This window comes from Bombina bombina, chromosome 3 (genome assembly GCF_027579735.1).
Source record: "Bombina bombina isolate aBomBom1 chromosome 3, aBomBom1.pri, whole genome shotgun sequence".
Taxonomy (NCBI): Eukaryota; Metazoa; Chordata; class Amphibia; order Anura; family Bombinatoridae; genus Bombina; species Bombina bombina.
This window is the reverse complement of record NC_069501.1, coordinates 490,063,901-490,086,255: the sequence shown is the minus strand read 5'-3', so window position 1 is coordinate 490,086,255 and position 22,355 is coordinate 490,063,901. Positions and strand designations below refer to the sequence as shown.

At 36.2% G+C, this 22,355-nt stretch overlaps 2 protein-coding genes across 3 annotated transcripts in view; one reads left to right on the top strand and one right to left on the bottom strand.

The window, feature by feature from the left end:
• MYO19 (myosin XIX) overlaps positions 1-22,355 on the top strand; it is a 407,861-nt gene that overhangs the window by 49,681 nt on the left and 335,825 nt on the right. The window contains exon 1 of one of the 2 annotated variants that reach the window (XM_053706824.1): positions 19,165-19,378. The exons of the other annotated variant lie outside the window; for it this stretch is intronic. Coding sequence (XP_053562799.1) covers positions 19,286-19,378 — 93 coding nt within the window. The 5' untranslated portion in view covers positions 19,165-19,285. Of the gene's footprint in view, positions 1-19,164; positions 19,379-22,355 lie in introns of those variants that run through there. 2 annotated transcript variants of the gene reach the window in all.
• On the bottom strand, positions 3,919-19,130 carry LOC128653493 (phosphatidylinositol-glycan biosynthesis class W protein). The gene is made up of 2 exons (XM_053706831.1): positions 18,816-19,130; positions 3,919-7,806 (listed from the first exon to the last, which is right to left on the bottom strand). Exon 2 carries the CDS (start codon positions 7,797-7,799, stop codon positions 6,288-6,290), a length of 1,512 nt encoding a protein of 503 aa, XP_053562806.1. The 5' UTR covers positions 7,800-7,806; positions 18,816-19,130; the 3' UTR covers positions 3,919-6,287.

Here is a 22,355-nt window from a genome sequence, read left to right as displayed (position 1 = left end):
TAAACTTCAATCGTAATGATAGGCGGTCTCTACACTGTAGAGGATGAGGATTGGCTGTCAGCACAAATCGTCACCCAGGAGGTGTGACCATTAGGCTTTAAAAGACCAGTATGTGAGCGGCGCGCTCACCCTTTGAAAAAGCCGCGAGGCGAAACATGTTAGGGACGTTAGGGACGCTAGGGTACTGGTGATGAGCCCTTGGAGCTCATGTATTTTTAGCTAGCCTTAGGAACCAGATAGATTAAGATAATCTGAACCGTAATATACCTTTAGCAGTTGGGAGTGGTTAATGGGGGCAGAACGCTGACGTTCATACAAGCTGCTGGAGAATTTAACCGTTAGCAGTACTCACACTACTTTTAGTAAATTGTGACTACACAGGGCTCAATACCACACTAATAATGTCTCATTTGGTTATGCTAAACTGAAATCTTGTATATATTTCTTTAATAACTATGTCTACTGGGTTGTAACATTACGCATGTGCCGTGCAGCTTATACAATAGCGCTCACTCTTTTTACTACTCAGAGCATTTGATATCTTGCCATTTACTCAAAGGCATATTTAGAATTGAGTCACTATATCTGTCTGCTCTATATAAGAACAGGAACGCTATTCACCCAGTGTTTATCACCCTGTAATAAACACCCACAGCGATACTTCAAAACAAGAATCTTATTTTGACTTTAATATAACAATAACTACTAAGGTCCCAGTCCCAAATATTGGGTATTCTTGCACCCAGAGGGATAAATATAATGGAACCTTAAGAAGGTTATATTGGGAATAATTTCTTATATAAGATACAATAATATAGAAATACCTTATTACTCACGGTGACAACACTATCATAAGGGGTGATCTCCAATTTCATTGATACTTTATATAACAAAGTGTATACCCGCCAGACTTTGTATATCCAATATAAAAGACATTATTAAATATAAAGCATGAAGCCTTTATTTGTGTAGTGCAGGCTTGAACACAGCCACACATATAGCTGCGTATAGAAAATTAAGAGTAATTTAAAGGGATTCTATACAAAGTCCCTGACTTCACGCACATTGAATATAAGTGTATAATCACTCAAGTCTCTTAACTATATATGCACAAGTGTACTGTAACGTATTAAGTAACTTATATTAATTCTACAGCAAATTCACAATATCAATTTTAGTAAACCTAAGTATATAACTATTCAATAAATTACCGGCAACAACAGACTGATCAATCATATTTGAGTTGCCATTTCCGGTACATATTGAATACATAGAATGGTTACTAGCCCCCATACCATATACTTTATCTATTCATAGATAATTCTTTACCCACCACACCAACTAATATACGATTAACAAGTAATATTATCTTGGCTCCTAAGAGTGTTTTTAAGTGTGTGTTTTCCAATTTTAACTAAGCCTTAATAAAAGTTAATTTTTAATGTTATTTAGCTTACTCAGACAGTTTTGTCTTTGTTCTCTGCACACCCTTGCACGACTCTCTCTGTTACCACAATTTATTTAATTAAGTAATCCCCAGAGTGCTACAAATGTAGTCTATCTCAGATAGGGTAACACATCCTATCTGTCAGTTTTTTGTTTAAATGTGTAGAATATGTATGGGACCATATAATACTATTTACCCTGAGTATTTTCATACTAAACATGAGTATAATACTTATAATATTTTAGATGTGTTTAAAAGTTACATTTCAATTGTTATCCCATATTAATATAAATACAGTATGTGAAACATTTTAGATGTGTGGTTATTTATTTAGCACAGCAGACACCATCTGAAATAGTATATTTAGGCATTCATATATTAATATCTACAGATATTAGAAAACCACTGCCTTCCAAACAAACAGTCTCTCTCAAAGCTGTACAAACGATGTATATTGGCAAATAGAGGCGCTGGTTCTAAGGGATCTCCAAAGGATTTTTCTCTATGTTTCACAATTTTCCCAGAAGAATTCTGTCTGTATAGAATAATAATATCAGACAAACGGCTCCACAGGTGATTTCACAATCTTCCCATAAAGAGGTTCTGTCTGTATCTGTGTTCAAAGAATATCACATTGACATAGTATGTCTGTGCACCTCAATATATAAGTGCAGTATACTCACAGAATGATATCAGGCAAACAGCTCCACAGGCGATTTCACAAAAAAACAGCAGGTGATTTCACAAAAAACAACGATCAGGAAAGGAAAAAAGCTTGATTTTTTTTTAAATAAAATATATGTTTATTTTGCTCTTAAAATAAAATATATGTTTGCAAAATAAACATATTTTATTTTAAAAAAAGCAAGCTTTTTTCCTTTCCTGATCATTGTTTTTTGTGAAATCAAATGCTTTTTTTTTGCAAAATCACCTGTGGAGCTGTTTGCCTAATATCATTCTGTGAGTATATTGCACTTATATATTAAGGTGCACAGACATACTATGTCAATGTGATATTCTTTGAAAACAGATACAGACAGAACCCCTTTTTGGGAAGATTGTGAAATCACCTGTGGAGCCGTTTGTCTGATATTATTCTATACAGACAGAATTCTTCTGGGAAAATTGTGAAACATAGAGAAAAATCCTTTGGAGATCCCTTAGAACTAGCACCTCTATTTGCAAATATACATATATTAGTATCTACTAGTCATATCTGGAATCCAGCTTGTATTTCAGATGTCTGGAAAATAAAAAGGATGTTATTAATTTTGAAATAAATTGTACATTTTAAATTGACTATATAGCTACTTAAATTCAGCAAATACTTATCTAATATGTTACTGTTAGGCATTTCTTCTCAGATCCTCAAATACACATTTATACAATACTGAGGTATACCTTAACTGAAAATTAGACATAAGTTGTACTTTAAAATGAATTTCAGAGTTATAATATAGACATGTGTTTCTGCTAGCCAGCATAATGTGTATTTAGTTGGTTCAGGGGCAATTAACAGGCTTGTGCTAATTACTACATCCTCAGAATTTTGTTTGCTTATCTGACTTCATGTACAGAATCTTGTCTCCACCACCCCAGGAGGCATCCTGGCCTGTAGTGTGTATTTCTTTCTTCTTGAAATCTGTGTTTCAGAACAAGAGGGGGTTGTTTTACAAACAGCTTCACAAATAATTGGATTCTTGGTCTTATTTATATATATATATATATATATATATATATATATATATATATATATAAATATGTTCTGGAACAGAAGAGGGAAGGGCGCATCGCAAAAGAAAGCTCCTGGTGTAGTATGTCAAATGCACTTAAAGTTGTTATGTAGAAAAAAAGCCAAATGGAAACTCATGTTTTCCTACCTCAACTCCTATGAGGTATGGATAGGGCTCTGTGTGGTTAGTAACCACTGAAGAGGGTAATCCGATCCCCTTTTCCGTACACAGCATACGTTCCCCTCCTTAGACCCAGTTCTCACCTCCCCAGCAGACGATGAACCGATTTGAAAGGTGTATTTGCGGATCTGTATTGAGGGGATCTGTAGTGACTCTTGTAGGGAGAAAATTGGCTATGTGCCTGCACATTAAAAAGTTGCTATTAATCAAAAACTGGGTGTTTTTATTCAATTCAATTAAGACACTCACATGAGTTCATGCGCATAATTATAAATATAAAAACATGAGTTCAGACAATAAAATTGGCCACATATAAAAATGTATCAGTCCGCAAATAAAAATTGCTGTCCAAGCGTATAGCTGATAAAGATTTGTTACACAGCAATATTCCAAACAACATTGGAGAAGTGTGAGAAAGCGCCGTAGCACTTCTATAAAATTTCGGCTAGTGAGGGGGCGTGTGTATGAACGTATATAAGAGGGTATGTATCATATATGGATACACTATAAGGTGGAGTTTAAGTTGTTAGATTTTTACTTCAGGAAACACAAATAATGCAGCATAGGCAATATGCTTTATTTCATAAATACATTGGTAGACTATTATTTTTTTTTTTTTATAAAAGAAACCATACACTTATCAATATCAAATAAACAGGTTTTCATTTACAGATACATAAACATACTTAAAGGGATACTAACCCCAATTTTTTTTTCTTTAATTATTCAGATAGAGCATGCAATTTTAAGGAAAACTCCTTAAAAAAGTAAAAACTAATTTACTCCTATTATCACATTTTCTTCGTTCTCTTGCTATCTTTATTTAAAAAGCAGGAATGTAAATCTTAGGAGCCTGACCATTTTTGGTTCAGATCCTGGGTTATGCTTGCTTATTGGTGGATAAATGTAGCCACAAATAATGCAAACGCTATCCAGGGTGCTGAACGTAAAATGGGACAGCTCCTAAGCTTTACATTTCTGGGGGCAGATTTATCAAATCGGTCTGTCCGACATGATCTGCTCAGCGGATCATGTCAGACAGACATCGATGAATGCCAAAAGCTTACGCTGTCGGCATTTATCATTGCACAAACTGTTCTTGTGAACTGCTTGTGCAATGCCCCCCCTGCAGATTCGCAGCCAATCGGCCGCTAGCAGGGGGTGTCAATCAGCTTGATCGTATAGGATCGGGTGGATTGATGTCCGCCTCCTCAGAGCAAGTGGACCAGTTATGGAACAGCGGTCTTTAGACTGCTGCTTCATAACTGCTGTTTCTGGCAAGCCTAAAGGCTCGCGCAAAAACAGGGGCATCAAGCTCCATTCAGAGCTTGATCATTCGGCCCCTGCTGTTTAAATAAAGATAGCAAGAGAACGAAGAATAATTGATAATAGGAGTAAATTAGAAAGTTGCTTAAAATTGCCTGGTCTATTTGAATTTATTAAAGAAAAAAAATGTGGATTTAATATCCCTTTACACATAGAGCATACAATTTTAAACAACTTTCCATTTTGGTGTTTGATATCCCTTTAACCCCCACTTTAAATACAATTGCATGCAACATTTATTCTTAGCAGCAAATTAAAAGGTACGTGAAACTACAGTTTTTTCTTTCATGATTCAGATAGGGCATACATTCTCCTAAAAGGTTTATAATTTACTTCTATTATCAATTTTACTTTGTTCCCATTGTATTCTTTGTTGAAGAGGATACCTAGCTATGTAGTGTGCACGTATATGGAGCACTAGATGACAGCAGTATTTTCACAATGTATAATGTTGAAAGCATTCTTGCAAAACTGCTGCCCTCTAGGGCCCCAGTCACAAGCAACCTATTTGTATTTCAACAAAGGATACCAAAAAAAGATGTAAATTAGAGAATATTCTCTATCTGAATCATGAAAGAAAAAGTTTGGGTTTCAAATATATTTAAATTTGGAATACTAGAGATCATTGCTGTTCAATAAAACAATATTTCTGTCATGGAATCAAATGTGATATCATACATCTGTGCCCATTCTGCATAACATCTGAAAACAGAGACCTCAGTCAGTTAGCTGTGCCCACATTGCTTCTTTATATGCACATAAGATTAGCGGATACAGTGCCTTCCACTTATAAACTGCACTATTTGGAATTGAAAACACTATCAAACTATTTTATATTGTAACTATAAATGATCAACTTCTGACTTTTTTTGTAGTCAATTTGTCAACTACTACTTGCTTCATTAATTATTATTATTTTTTTATTTAGACCAGGCCCATAGACGACCTTACTGAAAATACATGAATAGTCTTGTGTAACAACTTCATCCGTAAAATATAAACTGTTGTCTAAACCCTTCCGCAAATAACAATAGGCTTTATTTTTCAATACTGTCAACATAACTTCTCTCCAATTTCTTAAAGGGACATTGTACACTAGATTTTTTTTGCATAAATGTTTTGTAGATGATCTATTTAAATTGCCCTTCTGGGAGTATTTTTGTAACAATGCAAAGTTTTGCCTACTTTTTTAATAACATTATGCTGATTTTCAGACTCCTAACCAAGCCCCAAAGTATCAGCTGTAGACCCAAGTCTACAACTGCTCCTGTTTATATAATCTGTCTATATACAGGGAAGGGGGATGTGTCTGCTCTTCCTGGTTTCCCAACCCCTTTCAGTGGGTGTCCTAGCCTAACCTTATCAACAGTTCTATACTTGGAGCTTCTAAGTAAGTTTTTAAAAAGGTTTTATACTGGATTTTTAGATCAGTAACTGAACATATTCTTCTTAATAGTAGTGTATATTACATGCAGTTATATGAAAATTGGTGTGTACTGTCCCTTAAATTAGTAGTAAACAAAGATTCAAAAAGCAACATTTTAAAAGACTCTGCTAACTAGATTTTTCTATTCTGACGTTACATGGGATGTATATTGCCCTCACCACCATTTGACAGAAATTGTATTGATGTGAAGAACATAAGCAATCAAACAATTAATAAACATATAACAGAGAAGGACGGACAGGGAAAATGCAGAGTTGCTGTGGATGGTATCAACCAACATATTTACTACACCAGTCATGATATTGGAATACAAGAAGAACAGTAACTGATTTCTGTTGACAGCTTCAATTAGACACAAATTTATTTCCTTTTTTCCAGATTTTAAAGGTAAATCTTGCTTCTTATTGGATGCTGGCAATTTACATATATCCCATGTGCAAGATACTTTGCTTCCTGGAACCAGAGACTTTGCAAATACTAAGATCAAGTCAAAAAGCAATGTTAAGCACAGTAGTAACAGGCTTAATCCAATAATCCATATGCAGAATGGCAGGTTCGCCATTCTACGAGAGACCGGTTCTATGAATGTCTCAATTAAAAGGAAAATGATAAAAAATAAAACCGTTAACGACATCAGATTAAAAGTAGCCCTTATCCAATCTTTTAGAAATGTCCTTTTCTTTAGGACATACAACCCAACTTGTACTCCAACCATGTAAATACCAATGTATCCAATAAGTGAGAATATCCCCTCTCTGTTTGCATTTAAGAAACCAGTTCTTGTACCTTTTCCATCAGTGCCATGTAAAATAAAAGTCTTAAGGTTGGTAGTTTCAAGGATGAGTTGATAGCATGAAATAAGGACTGTAGCAATAATCCAGGAATTTCTTGCTGTAAATAATGTCAACAGGAGAGATGACAACACTCTAACGATTCCTATGGTGAAAAAGAAGTTCCAGTGAACTCCATACTCCGACACATGTTCATGATACTCAACCATTTTGACACTTATCAACCGACCAAACCCAAGAAAAAATAGTGGCCAAACGGCAAATAGCTGCTTTGTCACATTAGAAAATGTATTACGCGTTTTGCCTTTCATTCCTCTGGCTTCAGGAGAAACAAGTGAGTTAGCAAAGATGAAACACCCTACCCCTATGTCCATGGTTCCTGTGCCATAAGTCTCTGTTTTTGCATATCGCCTGGGAAATATAGGGAAATCCACTGCAAGGATGCAAATTGCAGTGAACAAATTCATGAGAACACGTAGAACTGTAACTGCTGGGACACTATAGTTTTCCACATGTGCTTCTTTTAGTCTTTTCCAGATATCTTGAAATGATCCATTGGTGTAAGTAGTCTTTCCTCTGTATATAGTGCAGACTAATAAAATGCTTATTCCTATGATGACTTGATGCACAAGATACAGGTTATCTGAAAGAACTGTGCAGGATACAACTTGTGGTAGAATCAACAGAGAAAAATCGAGCAACAGATGGATCTTCCATGAGTCTACTCTTTCACCATTTTTCTGTTGATGGAGGATGAACGCCAAACCTCTACAAAGGACGAGGAGAGGTGGCACACTTAAGCCCACTGTGATTTCAGTAAGGCTGGTTCCATTAAGGTTACTTATGAAAGATTCTTTCAGATGTTTATCAGACATTTTCTCCCTGTGAGAGAAAAAAAAAAAAGGATGAAAACACATTAGAAGCCAAGTAAATCACTTTGATTTGTCGAGAACGATGACAAAACATCAAAATGCCAAAACTTTATATTGTTTCAATGTTTAATCATAGAATTTTTTTTTCTTACTAACAAATCATTTTTTTCATGTTCTAACTTGATACCATATAAATACTGTCTGCTATTTCTAGTACACTTGGAGTAAATAGAAACTTTCAGACTTCTCCACTTCAGTTAAAGTGACAGTCTAGTCAAAATGAAACTTTCATGATTCAGATAAGACATGCAATTGTAAACAACTCTCCAATTTACTTTTATCATCCCCTTTGCTTTTTTCCCTTGGTGGTATTTCTTAAAAGCTAAAGCTAGGTAGGCTCAAACTGATTTCTAAAACCGTTAAAAACTTCCTCTTAGCTCAAAGCATTTTGAAAGTTTTTCACAGTTAGACAGTGCTAGTTCATGTGTTTCATATAGGCAAGATTGTGCTCACTCCCGTGGAGTTATTTAGGAGTCTGCACTGATTGGCTAAACTGCATGTCTGTCAAAAGCACTGAGATAAGGGGGTAGTCTGCAGAGGCTTAGATACAAGGTAATCAAAGAGGTAATATGTGTATTAATATAACTGTGTTGGGTATGCAAAACTGGGGAATGAGTAATAAAAGGGATTATCTATCTTTTTAAACTATAAAAATTCTAGAGTAGACTGTCCCTTTAAATATAGCCAAGTTCAGACCTATTTGTAGAGTAAGAAGAGATAAAGGAATGTTCCTAAACACAATTCCTGTAAAGAGAAATTGGTTCATCTTTATGTGTATATAAATCTTATTATACTGAGCTCATGATGAAACGAGCATTAAACACTAATTACATTTTATAAGCTTAGTATTGAAAATATTCCCCACCTCCCTCCTGTCATGGGTGCCACCATGTTGAAATTTGCCTTCCAGTAAAGATGTGTTGGCACATGTGTAGCAAATCACCTTCAGAGAACTGCAGTGTAACCTAAGTAATTAGGGGTGGGATTATTTTCACCTGTTTGGGCCTTGCAAGCCTATAAATTTAGCACATTTACTCTGTGAGCTTGCTCTTTTAGGCTTGCTGTATTGATTATCTGTTAAAGTAACATTGTCTGTTTAAGTATAATAGCTAACCAAGCTATTTTATAAATTATTTGCTTTGCAAGGGTTGCATTTTTATTTTTAAAAAAGGAAATAACTAAATAACTTTATTTCTAGCATTCAATTTTTTTTTTGTTTTTCTGTCTGTGTGGGTAATTAGGGGTGGGATTATTTTCACCTGTTTGGGCCTTGCAAGCCTATAAATTTAGCACATTTACTCTGTGAGCTTGCTCTTTTAGGCTTGCTGTATTGATTATCTGTTAAAGTAACATTGTCTGTTTAAGTATAATAGCTAACCAAGCTATTTTATAAATTATTTGCTTTGCAAGGGTTGCATTTTTATTTTTAAAAAAGGAAATAACTAAATAACTTTATTTCTAGCATTCAAATTTTTTTTTGTTTTTCTGTCTGTGTGGGTAATTAGGGGTGGGATTATTTTCACCTGTTTGGGCCTTGCAAGCCTATAAATTTAGCACATTTACTCTGTGAGCTTGCTCTTTTAGGCTTGCTGTATTGATTCTCTGTTCAAGTAACATTGTCTGTTTAAGTATAATAGTTAGCTAACCAAGGTAGTTAGGCAAACAAGGTTTTGGGGTAACCAAGGGGAAATATATTTATTTTATACTTTGAAGTTAAACCTTTTATTAAGAATGTGTGAGAATCTCATTCAGTGTACAGCTTGCCACATGTTTGCATCACTGGAGCAGCCGCTTCTGGGATTATATGTTTGTGGCAAGTGCGAGCATATTGTCTCTTTAGAAACTCGTATTGGGGATCTGGAGGAACGAATTGCAACACTACATGAAATTCAGACACTTGAAAGGGAAATGGATAGGACTGAGCTGGTTGTTAATGGTTCCAGCAGTGGGAATGGGGAGGATTCAGATGAGGAGACTCCAGGATGTAGCTGGGTCACAGTTAGAGGGCGAAGTAAGCGGAAGAGACAGGCCAGTTCTGAGCTGGTACACCCCAATAGATTTGCAAGATTAAGTGAAGATGTTGGGGATATCAGTTCAGGGGTGGCAGTGTCAGAGAGGGCCGTGTTGCCTAGTATAGTGAACAGTCCTTTAGCTGTGGAAGAGGAGCATACTATGGTGGGCAGTCCTTCAGTCATGGAAGAGGGGCATACAAGTCAGGGCCAGAGGCAGATGTTGGTGGTAGGAGACTCTATTATAAGGAAGGTTGATAGGGTAATTTGTCATCCAGACCCTTTACATAGAACAGTTTGCTGTCTTCCAGGGGCTCGTGTTAGGCATATTGTGGAGCGTATTGATAGATTGTTAGAGGGATGCGGGTCTGATCCTGCAGTCATGGTGCATATTGGTACTAATGAAGAAATCAGTGGGAGATGGAGAGTCCTAAAAAATGACTTCAGGGAGTTAGGTAGCAAGCTTAAAGCAAGGACCTCCAAAGTAATATTTTCTGAGATATTACCAGTGCCGTGTGTTAACTCAGTAAGGCAGAAGGAGCTAAGGTCTGTTAATTCATGGCTAAAAACATGGTGTAAAAATGAGGGGTTTGACTTTTTAGAACACTGGGCTGATTTTTCACTAGGGTACAAATTGTACAGTAAGGATGGATTGCACCTGAATGACATGGGTGCAGGTGTGTTGGGGGAAAGGATGGTAGCACGTTTAGAGAACCTTTTAAACTAGGCAAAGGGGGGGAGGGTCAATTAGAACAAAATAGAACAGAGAGATCAGTGTCTGAATATGTCACTCCCTTAATATCTCAAGGAAGGGATGACTTAAGAAATGTCACATTAGAAAGTATAGAGGAAAGTACACCAAGTAGCAGCAGAAAGCACATGAAAATTAAATGTATGACAACAAATGCAAGAAGCATGACAGGTAAAATGGGGGAGCTGACGCTCTTAGTTGCAGAAGAGGACTATGATGTTATCAGTATAACTGAAACTTGGTGGGATGATTCACATGACTGGGCAGTTAACTTAGAGGGGTATACATTATTTAGGAGGGACAGGAATAATAAAAGGGGTGGAGGAATCTGCATGTATATTAAACCTGACCTTAAACCTACAATAAGGGAAGATATTTATGATACAAGTGACAATGTAGAGACCCTGTGGGTTGAAATAAAGAGTGGGGGGAAAAATCCTAAAAAAATATTACTAGGAACATGCTACAAGCCTCCCAACATTAGTGACCCGGAGGAAACTCAACTACTTATCCAAATAGGTAAGGCTGCTAATAACAGTGCTGTAATTATGGGAGATTTTAACTACCCTGATATAAACTGGGCCAATGAAACTAGTAATTCAGCTAAGGGGGATAGATTTTTAAATGTTCTCAGGGATAACTTCTTGTCACAATTAATAGAGGAGCCAACTAGGAGTAAAGCTATATTGGATTTAGTGCTATCAAACAATACAGATATAATATCAAACATAGAAGTTAAAGAACATTTGGGTAACAGTGATCATAACATGGTCACATTTGAAATCTCTTTTCATATGCAGTGTTTTAAAGGCTTAACTAAGACTTTTAATTTCAAGAAAGCAAAATTCAACGATTTAAGGAAATCATTAAATAATATAAATTGGGACAATGTATTTTCTAATAAAAATACAGAGGATAAATGGATAATATTTAAAAATGTGTTAAATAAATATACATATCAATACATACCATATGGTTATAAAAATAAAAATAAAAAAACTAAGCCGTTATGGCTAAATAAAAATGTGTTAAAAGAAATTAGGAAAAAACGTAGGGCATTTAAATTATTAAAAGAAAATAGTACAGACTCAGCATACAATATTTATAAGGAATGTAACAAAGCATGCAAAAAAGCAATCAAATTAGCCAAAATTGAAAATGAAAAATTAATTGCCAAGGATTCTAAGTCTAACCCTAAAAGGTTCTTTAAGTACATAAATAGCAAAAAGTCTAAGAAGGATAATATAGGTACATTAAAATGTGTGGAGGGTAGCATGATAAATAATGACAGGGAGAAGGCTGAGGTACTAAACCAGTTTTTTTCTTCAGTATACACAAGAGAGGAACCATTGAATGATACTTTGGAACAGAATAGAACATGCCAGTCCATACCACTAACTGGGTTTTGTTTAGAGGATATCAGGAAAAAACTAAAAAATATTAAGGTAAATAAAACTCCAGGCCCAGATGGAATACACCCAAGGGTGTTAAGGGAACTTAGCACTGTTATAGACAAACCTTTACTCTTAATTTTTCAAGACTCATTATCCTCAGGCATGGTACCCCAGGATTGGCGTAAAGCTGATGTGGTGCCACTCTTCAAAAAGGGAAGCAGGGATGATCCAGGAAGCTATAGACCAGTTAGTCTGACATCAATAGTGGGGAAGATATTTGAAGGGATTATAAGGGATTATATTGATGAGCATATTCGTGTAAACAAGATTATGAGTTCTAATCAGCATGGCTTTAGGAGAAATAGATCATGTCAAACTAATCTAATTAGATTCTACGAGGAAGTAAGTAAAAATATAGATAAAGGGGAATCAGTTGATGTGATATACTTAGATTTTGCAAAGGCATTTGATACAGTGCCACATGAGAGATTAATGCACAAAATTAAGGGACTGGGAATAGCTGAAAATGTTAGCTCATGGATAAATAACTGGATAAAAGATAGGGAGCAACGAGTAGCAGTAAATGGATCATACTCAGATTGGACAAAGGTAATCAGTGGCGTCCCCCAGGGATCAGTACTGGGCCCTGTTCTTTTTAATATTTTTATAAATGACTTGGAGCAAGGATTAAATAGCGACATCTCTATTTTTGCAGATGATACTAAGTTAAGTAAGGTCATTAGGTCAGAGCAGGATGAACTCTCTTTGCAAAGGGATTTGCTAAAATTAGAACTATGGGCAAGTGAATGGAAAATGAGATTTAATACGGAAAAATGTAAGGTTCTACATTTTGGAAGTAAAAATAAGCAGGCTATGTATTTTTTAAATGGGACAAGACTTAGCCAAACACAGGAGGAAAGGGATTTGGGAGTAGTAATAGATAACAAGCTAAAGATGAGTGCACAATGCAGGGCAGCGGCTTCAAAGGCTAATAAGATACTAGCATGTATTAAAAGAGGCATTGATTCAAGGGAGGAAAGCATAATTCTGTCATTATATAAAGCCCTGGTAAGACCTCACCTTGAGTTTGGAGTGCAGTTCTGGGGACCGATTGCTAAAAAAGATATTGCAGAACTAGAAAAAGTTCAGAGAAGGGCCACAAAGCTAATAAGGGGATTGGAGAAATTAACCTATGAGGAGAGGCTAGCCAAACTGGGTCTGTTCTCTTTAGAAAAAAGGCGCTTGAGAGGTGACATGATTACTTTATATAAATATATTCACGGCCCATATACAGAGATGGCAGAAGCTCTTTTAATTCCAAGAAAATTGGTTCTGACAAGAGGTCATAATTTAAGGTTGGAGGAAAGGAGATTTAATCTCCTGCAACGGAAACGTTTTTTCACTGTAAGAGCAATAAAATTGTGGAACTCATTACCAAAGGAGGTAGTGAATGCCAATACCATAGATACATTTAAAAATAGTCTGGATAAATTTCTGTATATAAACAAAATTCATGGATATGATTGCTAGTATTAAATGGGTCACATTTTAATGGGGTTATTTAAGCTTAACTGGAGCTTTTTGTAAGTATTTTAGATTTGCATAGGTTGAACTCGATGGACTTCAGTCTTTTTTCAACCTTATCTACTATGTTACTATGTTACTAAGTTCCAAAATGGCGCCACCCATGATTAAATGAAGGTGTATGAAATGTATTTAGTGTTTAATGTCCTTTCAAGCCTTAGTTCTAGCGGAAAGACACCTCACTGAGATGAGACACTGTGAAACAATGGAGAACAAAAATGATTTTAAACATTGCCAAAGAACTTGAATATATCAAGCCTTTACAGAAAGGTAATTCTTCAAATTAATAATTTTAGAATGGAATCCAATAATTAACAATATTTCTAAGAAACAAGGGGATATAAGAGGTAACCAAAACCATATTATTATAATGGAAAAAAAAAGGAAAAGGCAGAATGCAAAGAAGAGACCTAAGGCTCTCACAACAGGCAATATAGCGCTCCATGACATGAGAGTTGTAAAAAAATATTGAGTCCTATAAGACAAAAATAGAAGGAAAACAGCAGAGTCAGGAACAAGCCAGGGATCAGGAACTAGAAAGAATGTCAGACAAGCCAGACTTGGGAGCCTGCATTACGTAGACTTATCGTAAGTGCTACTACACCACTGGCCGTGTTTCTTTTGCTGGTACCGGAAGCTGTGACATCACTGGAGACGAGCCCCTTCGTGGCCCAGCTGCTCTGTTGTATTGTTTGAGTCAGACGAGCGGCTCTGAAGCCTCGGTCCGTGTTGTATTGCACTGGATGTGCATCTCCATTTGTGAGTACCTTTTCTACTGCTGCTACACGCTATTGCATTGTTTTTGAGTTTTTGCACCTCTTCTATTTTTGTCTTATAGGACTCGATATTTTTTGATCCACAGTTGTCGAGAGAGCTGCCTGCCTGTCACATATTGCTTCGCTGTTGAAGGACGACCTGTGAACTTTTTGTATGGTTTGCATTATCTGTTAATTTGATTTGAATTGATCTGTTTGTATTTTCGCCTCATTGGGGGTGATAATTTGGCGCACCTCTCACACAATATTATTTTGTCTTGTATTGTGGTTCACCACATGAGAGTTGTGCTGCATTTATACTTTGTGCTTCAAAGTTTAAATTACTTTCCACTTCAGATTAAGTTGTATTGCATTTAAACGTTGCAATTTCTATTATGTATTTAATTTTGTCTACATCAATGTATTTAGATTGTGATTTTACAAATTTGGGTTATGCTTTTACTGCTTCTGTGTAACTTTAACAAATTAGGATCATACTTTGTATATTTATGTGTATCTTTAACAAATTACATTCTACTTTGTATTTCTTCTTTTAAAATAAAACTGAAAAAAACTGACAGTTTCAGACAGAGCTTCATTACTTTTCTATGGGCCAGAAAAGCAAACATTCTCTAGATTGGAGAGAAATTGTAGTGCAGACTTCACAGCGGCTGAACTCACTGAATTATATAAGAAAAAGTGCAGAACCTGGAAGTCCCAGAGAGAAGAGAGATGCCTTCCATAGAAAGTAATGAAGCCTAACTTGCTTTTGCCTATAGTTTAGTATATATTACTTTTCTGTCAGTTATATAAGTGGATTGTAAGCAAACTTCACCTGCATACAGTTGGTGATACAAATCAGTGAATCCAGCTTGTTTAAAATGCTTACAGCATTTCACAAGACTTGTGAGAGAGCTTCAGACATACCCTGGAAACTCCCCTTTTCAGCCTAAGGAACTCCCCTGTCCCTCCCACTGAAGCTGTGTTTTATTTTACAATAGAGAATATACCAACTGCAATGTAAGTTGTAAAAGAGACACAGAAATATATAAAGTATGATCCTAACTTGTTAAAAGTAACACAGAAACTTTCAAAACATAATCAGATTTTGTAAAATCACTTCTGGTTCTTAATCTAAATGTATTAAAATAGAAACTAGAAAGTGCAAAGCTTGAATGTAATAATACTGAAAGGACCCAATCTTAAGTGTGAAGTAATATAAAATACAAGGCACAAAATTTAAGTGTAACAAAAATCATATTATGCAGTGCAATATTGCACTGGACTTCTCTCTCCTTTAGATACAGAAACAAGAGGAATCTTGCAGTGCTGGAATATTTTGCCCCTTTTCTTTGATCATTAAGTGAGTTCAGCCCCTGGGAGTCTGCACTACAATTTCTCTCTAAGCAGGAGATTATTTGATCATCAGACTCATAAAGAGAAACTACTAATATCCAGCATGCTTATCAGTGTATCCTTCGAGACCTAAACATTCCTGGACTTATAAGTGAACAGAGGATAGTGTCTGTGATGATAAAGAGCCCAGATTGGCTGCAGAAGGCATAGGACTTGGAACGTTTGCTCTCCACCAATCAACAAAAACTAAATACAATCTTGTGTAGCAAAACAGATGAATGCAGGAAGATACAGGCCCAGTCCAAAGCAGCTCCAGACCATTATCCCTCCACCACCAAACAGTAGGTACTAAGTATTCAGGTAGGTAGTGTTCTCCTGGTATCTGCCACACCCATATTCTGCCATCAGACAGCCAGATAATGAAGCACGATTCATCACTCTAGAGCACTGGTTTTCAAACCTGTCCTCAAGCCTCCCTAACAGGCCAGATTTGCAGGATTACCTTGGATGAGAGCAGATTCATAACCGTATTTACTAATCAACTATTATTTCACCTGTGCTCCAGTTCAGATATCCTGAAAATTTGGCCCGTTAGGGAGGCCTGAAGACCGGTTTGAAAACCAGTGGTCTAGAAAACGTTTTTCCACTGCCTCACGGTCCAATGGCCGCATGCTTTACAGCACTCTAGCCAAGACTAGACATTGTGGCAAGTGGATGAAACTTTTTCATTTTCTTAAATGGGATTTTCATAGTGCTCACACCGTAAATCGTGAAACTTCTAAGTGACAGGATTTTAACAATAGCTGAAAGTTGTAAAACTTACTTCACAGAAAGCGTTTTCAAAAACCCAATGTACATTCCGCAATTTCCAAACTTCACTATATATAGACTGATTTTTGAATGTCACTGTCACTGTATAGAATGGGGTTTGTCTTTGTCACATTTCTATAACTGTTAGATAACACTTTAAAACAAACAAGACTGAATGGCAAATGCTTAGATCATGATGAAGCAACTGCAGAGACAAACCCTGTTCATAAAGATGAGAATGAAATATAACAAAAAAGACTGTAATAAAAGGTTTGCTAAATGCCATTTCTTGATTGGTGGTTGGGTATTGTGGATTCTCACGGTTTTCTATAGTTCACCTTAGCTGTATGGGATATCACAAAATCTGTATATTTATATATATATATATATATAAATAAATATCAGTCACACCCACTACTTATAGACTAAACAAAAGCAGTTATATCTTGCATAGTACTTGAAACTAAAAAGGAAAATGGCCGATGTGCACTTAACACTTACTGAGTTTTTCACCAGCTGGTAAAATGTAATGCAAAACTAGAGTGGGTGTAAAATGGTAGACAATGCAAGATTTTAAGATACAAAAATGATTTGCACTTTACAACTGCTGATTAGTGGCAACAATAATATGTGTTAAATATATTTTAAAACAATATTAGGTCTAGTTGCATGTGAGTTATTTTTAAAATGGACAAAATATGCAACTCCAAATCAGACATGGAATGTCACCAAGCAGTCAAATATGCATAAGCAATGCAGTATAATCTAGTACTATGTGACGTAAAGTGAGTGTTTTATCTGTTGAATCCATTACATGAAAGAGATCTATGTATCTATTTGAATTTAGGCAAAATTATGAATTTTAAATTTTCTTAAAAAGCCATTATAGTAAAAAAAAAAAAATGCATGCTCTAATTTGTTACAGAATGTTTCTTAGGTCTTTAACAAGTACTTCTGCAGGCATATGAGCAAAATTGGAAATCATGCTTACCACCTGATTTTAGAAACTTGTATCAGATCTATTAGCCAGAGAAAATATACAGGCATCAGATCAATTTATTGTATAAATCAAATTTTAAAATAGAAACCTTTTGGTGTATTGTACATTTGAACGTATGATGTGCAAAAAAATAATTTATAGTACCATCTTTATATGTCTAACTTCATTTTATACACACTTTAGCCTGAATCATTTTACTGTGGCACACTTGGGTATAATGCACTTTACAGTGACACATTTATCTAGCACCTGTCTCTGAAACTTTTTCACAGTGACACACTTTACATGACACCTTCCATGTGGCACACTTACAAATCAGTGAGCTCAACTATAGTAGTCAAATGTGATTAACCGGCCAGATTATAAGGATTTGCCAATATAAGGTGAATCAGTGATGCGTAGTATTCCACTCTAGGCAGGGAAATACGCACAATCTGCCCTGTTAATAATGCTTGAGGGTGGAAATGAGGAACACCAATTTATGTGATATATGTTATGCTTACCATAGCTTCATCAGGAGGAAGAAATTAAGGGCAATCCAAAGAATACCTCTTGTCAATTACCCAAGTACCCCCAGGGGTACACATACCACAAGTTGAGAAACTAGGTATTAGAGCATTTAGTTTTACCACTAGCAACCCTCTAATGTTATGTGTTTAACCCTGCAAAGGGGGCTTAGCAGCAGAGGCAGAACTACCATTGGTGCAGTAGGTGCAGTGGCACCAGAGCCTAAGTGCTTGGGGTCCCATAGCAACCAGTCTATAAATTTGTGTGCAAAATGTGTACAATCCTAGTACAGTGGGGCCTTTTATTACTGCAGGTCCATTTTATCTATCTGTCTTCTTTCCTCCAAATCATTATCCAGAGCATCATGTATATTATTACTATTGCTTATCAATGAAATACTTTATGGGGGGGGGGGGGGGGTGTGGAAAAAAATGTTCTGCACCAGATTACTGCATTGAGTGTGTCTGCTACTGCTTTGCGGGTCCCAAGAGGTATTTCTGTGTTTAACCGCTTTGCAAGGGTTAAACACTTAGCAATAGAGGATAACTAGAAGCAAAATGACATGTCCTAATGAGTTAAAGTATGCACATTTTTTAAACTATAATGATCCTTAAATAATATATATTAATCATATTTGTATAAAGTGTAACAACCAAATTTGCTAAAAATAAATAAATAATAATCTTGCACCCTTGATATCTCCAACACATGTATGTTTTGGGGTAAGAAATAACATCTCACTGGGCATCTATATAGTAATAAAATCACTCTTAAAATTAATAATAATAATTACCTTAATTTCAGTATTCGCTTCAAGATGCTACAAAATAATACATAATGGGTAATCTAGGTACCATACATTTGTAATCAAATTGAATAGGACTGCAGCGTCATTGTTTCGAAAAGCACAATCCACAATATCTCAGAAAGATCATAAAGATCTTTGTAAAACAATCCGTAGGTCGCTTAGTGACCGTGCGAGTCAGTCCCAATAAACCAGCAGAGCACGGCTTATCCCCAGATCAGCATTTCTAGCTCCACATGCTGCTTCCAGTACAACTTCCGGGTTCCCCTTTGGAAACTTGGCAGGGCCTGTCTCTGGAATGTTATACGTCACCAGAAGCTGCTGACCAATCACGGAGGCGGCTGTGAGTGATGCAGCGGCGGCGGGCAGGGTTTGATCGCTAGTGTGGTACGGTGACACCTCTTGTCCTTCAGGCGAGGGATGAGTGTCTGGGTTAGCTGGTGACAAATTCCAGGGGCATGGCGGCTAATGGAAAGCAAAAGAATGGCCACGTTGGGGCAGTAAGCAGGAGCGCCCCCTATATCAAGGATAGGACAAAGGAGCAGCAACAGGTAAGACAGCTGACCACCTGCATCATCTAGTGGTGAGGGGTGAGGTGACCTCCAGTGTCACTTTGTGTTTTACCCACTTCACAGATATACATTCTAATATAAAGTTCTCTATTATAGGGTCTCTCATAGAGAAGGGGGTATGGTGTGAAGCTAATTTGTACAGAACATCCATCTTCTCTCTCTCATTCTGCTCACTCTGTATCTGGTTATAGTCAAATAAATCTCCGTTCCTGCATATCACAATATAACAAGTAAATAATGATGCTGATAGGTTGCTTTTACAATTTACAGCATTTGGAAGTCTAGGTGCAGTTTTTGCCTGTGATATGTATTGTACTACACAAGCTTTGCATGTGTGGGTGCTGTTTGTGCCTAGGGCATTTTAAAAGTGGTTTAATGGATAAGGTGTTTGTCTTCTTTCCTTCACTTGATAGTTGTTGGTACAGTTTTTACCTGGGGCGTTTTATGCTTGAGAGAATTGTTTTATTGTAGTGCTTTTTAACAGGGTGTGATTTTCTGACTGCTATTGCATCTTGAATCATTTTGTGACATTAAAGGACAGTGTACTGTAACTTTGCCCCCCCCCCATTAAAAGGACAGTAAACTCAAGATTGATTTTTCATGATTTAGACACAGCATATAATGTTAAACAGATTTCCATTTTACATCTATTGTATAATTTGCTTTGTTCTTTTGGTATCCTTTGTCAAAAAGCATACCTAGGTAGGCTTGGGAGCAGCCATGTACTACTTGGAGCTAGCTGCTAATTTGATGTCTGCAAAAAAATGATGCTTGTCTGTGTTCAGCTGGTTCCCAGCATTTCATTGCTGCTTGTTCAACAAAAGGATACCGGGAGAATGAAGCAAATTTGATCATAGAAGTAAATTGTTAAATTTAAAATTGTGTTCTCTCTCTGAATAGTGAATTAAAAATGTGGAATTGCTTGTAAGTTTAAAGGGTCAGCCTACTTAAAAATTATTGTTTAAAAAGATAGACTATACCTTATTACCCATTCCCCACCTTTACATAACCAACACCGTTATATTAATATACTGTTTACCTCTATGATTACCTGTGTCTAAGCCCCTGCAGACTGCCCCTTATCTCATTGCTTCTTTTTTTTAAAGCTTTTTACAATTTTGCATTTTAGCCAATTTATGCTGGTTCTTTGAACAATACAAATCAAGTAGACTGCCTCTTTACCTTTAACCCCTTCACGCCCTTAGGATATTCCATGCCGCCCCAATAGTGCAGGGTTTTAACGCCGTTAGGGCGGCATGGCACGTCCTACCATATATAGTGTCCTGCAACTTCCCCCTTTGATGAAGGCAACGATCATCCTGGGGGTTGTGCCAAGCAGCATAGGCAGTCTCCCATAATGGCCTTGAAATCACACAATTGCATTGACGAATGCGTGATTTCATTCTATCTATCTATCTATCTATCTATCTATCTATCTATCTATCTATCTATCTATCTATCTATCTATCCACACACACATGCAAATACAGCCTTTATGTCACTGCATACACAAAGACCCATACATAGAGACAATTTAAATGCATCTTTATTTACATAATTTAAGGGTATTAAAAACTAAGAAAAAAACAACAACATAACAGGATGAAAATGATGTCTTCTTTCTGTGCTGACCATCTTAAATTGTGGGATCCACTGTGTGTAATTATGCACTGAGCTGAGCTGACACATGGAAAAGTAGAGTTTTTCTTCCTTTAGAAGTTTCCTTATCCCACTGCTTGTGCTGGCAAGCATTGCAGTAAAAATACAACTCAGTACTTTCCCTTTCCTGGTTCGCCCTGGCAAAGGTGGCACATAATATTCATGATGGGAATAAGCCTTATTCTTGCACAGTTACAATGCTGTTATGCTTATACTTTACATTATTACATTTTCAATGTAATTTCTCTTTTAAAGTAATGTGAAATGATGTTGGGAAAATTTAAACCAGGAACTGACAAATTTCTTCTAACTTTAGGAGTCAGAAAAATGTTGAGGTTTGGCTACATATTTTTCAGATCCACATGTGCATTTTTTTGCATACATACAGGGTGTAGGTTTATGCCCCTATCTGTTGGGAGCTGGCAACTGATATTTATGAAGTAGCCATTTAAAGGGACAGTATACTTTAAAATTGTTTTTCCCTTAATGTGTTTCCAATTACTTTTTTTTACCAGCTGCAGAGTCTAAAATGTATGAGATTTGCTTTTTAAAGGTTTATTTGTGTATATGAAGTAGCTGGTTTTGTGCTTTGAAACCACAGCCTATTACAATGGGTTGAGCTTCAGGTAATATCAGATCTCATTATGTTATCACTTTCATGTACACACACTTGCTTCCTTATCTTATACAGTATTTGTCTGGAACACCAAAGCTCAATACATAGAGAGAACAATGGAAAATTATCATTTTATTACTTAACTATCATGCCCCCCACTGAGGGTGTAATCTCTTCTGCTGGCTGTGTTTACTTAGGCTTGTCAATAGCGTATACGCCAGTATCAAAACTTTCAGTATAGGTTGAGAAACCACAAGCTAAATCAGCTATTTCAAATGCTGAAATAGGAGTAAAGGAGCCACTTGCAACCAATTTAATACACTCTAGTAGGTAAAAAGGATCATTGGGAATAATTTAAAGGGGAGAAAGTTTTTGGGTGAACTGTCCCTTTAAGTGGGCAAGCTGTAGATCTAGTTTTTATTGACTGTATTCAGCTTCATGTCTCTAATATGTAAGGTATTGCTCCCTGTTATAAGATACAATTATTAAAATACAAAAATTAATCTATTTTTACATAGGCAAATGAAAACAAATCAACCCCTCTTTTTCTCACATTTGCTTACAAAAATACAATAATTCCCTGGGATGTTTTTAGCTAAGCATTCGTGAAATGTTTTCAGTATTTTTTCTTCTTAAAGGGACACTGAACCCAAATTGTTTCTTTCATGATTCAGATGGAGC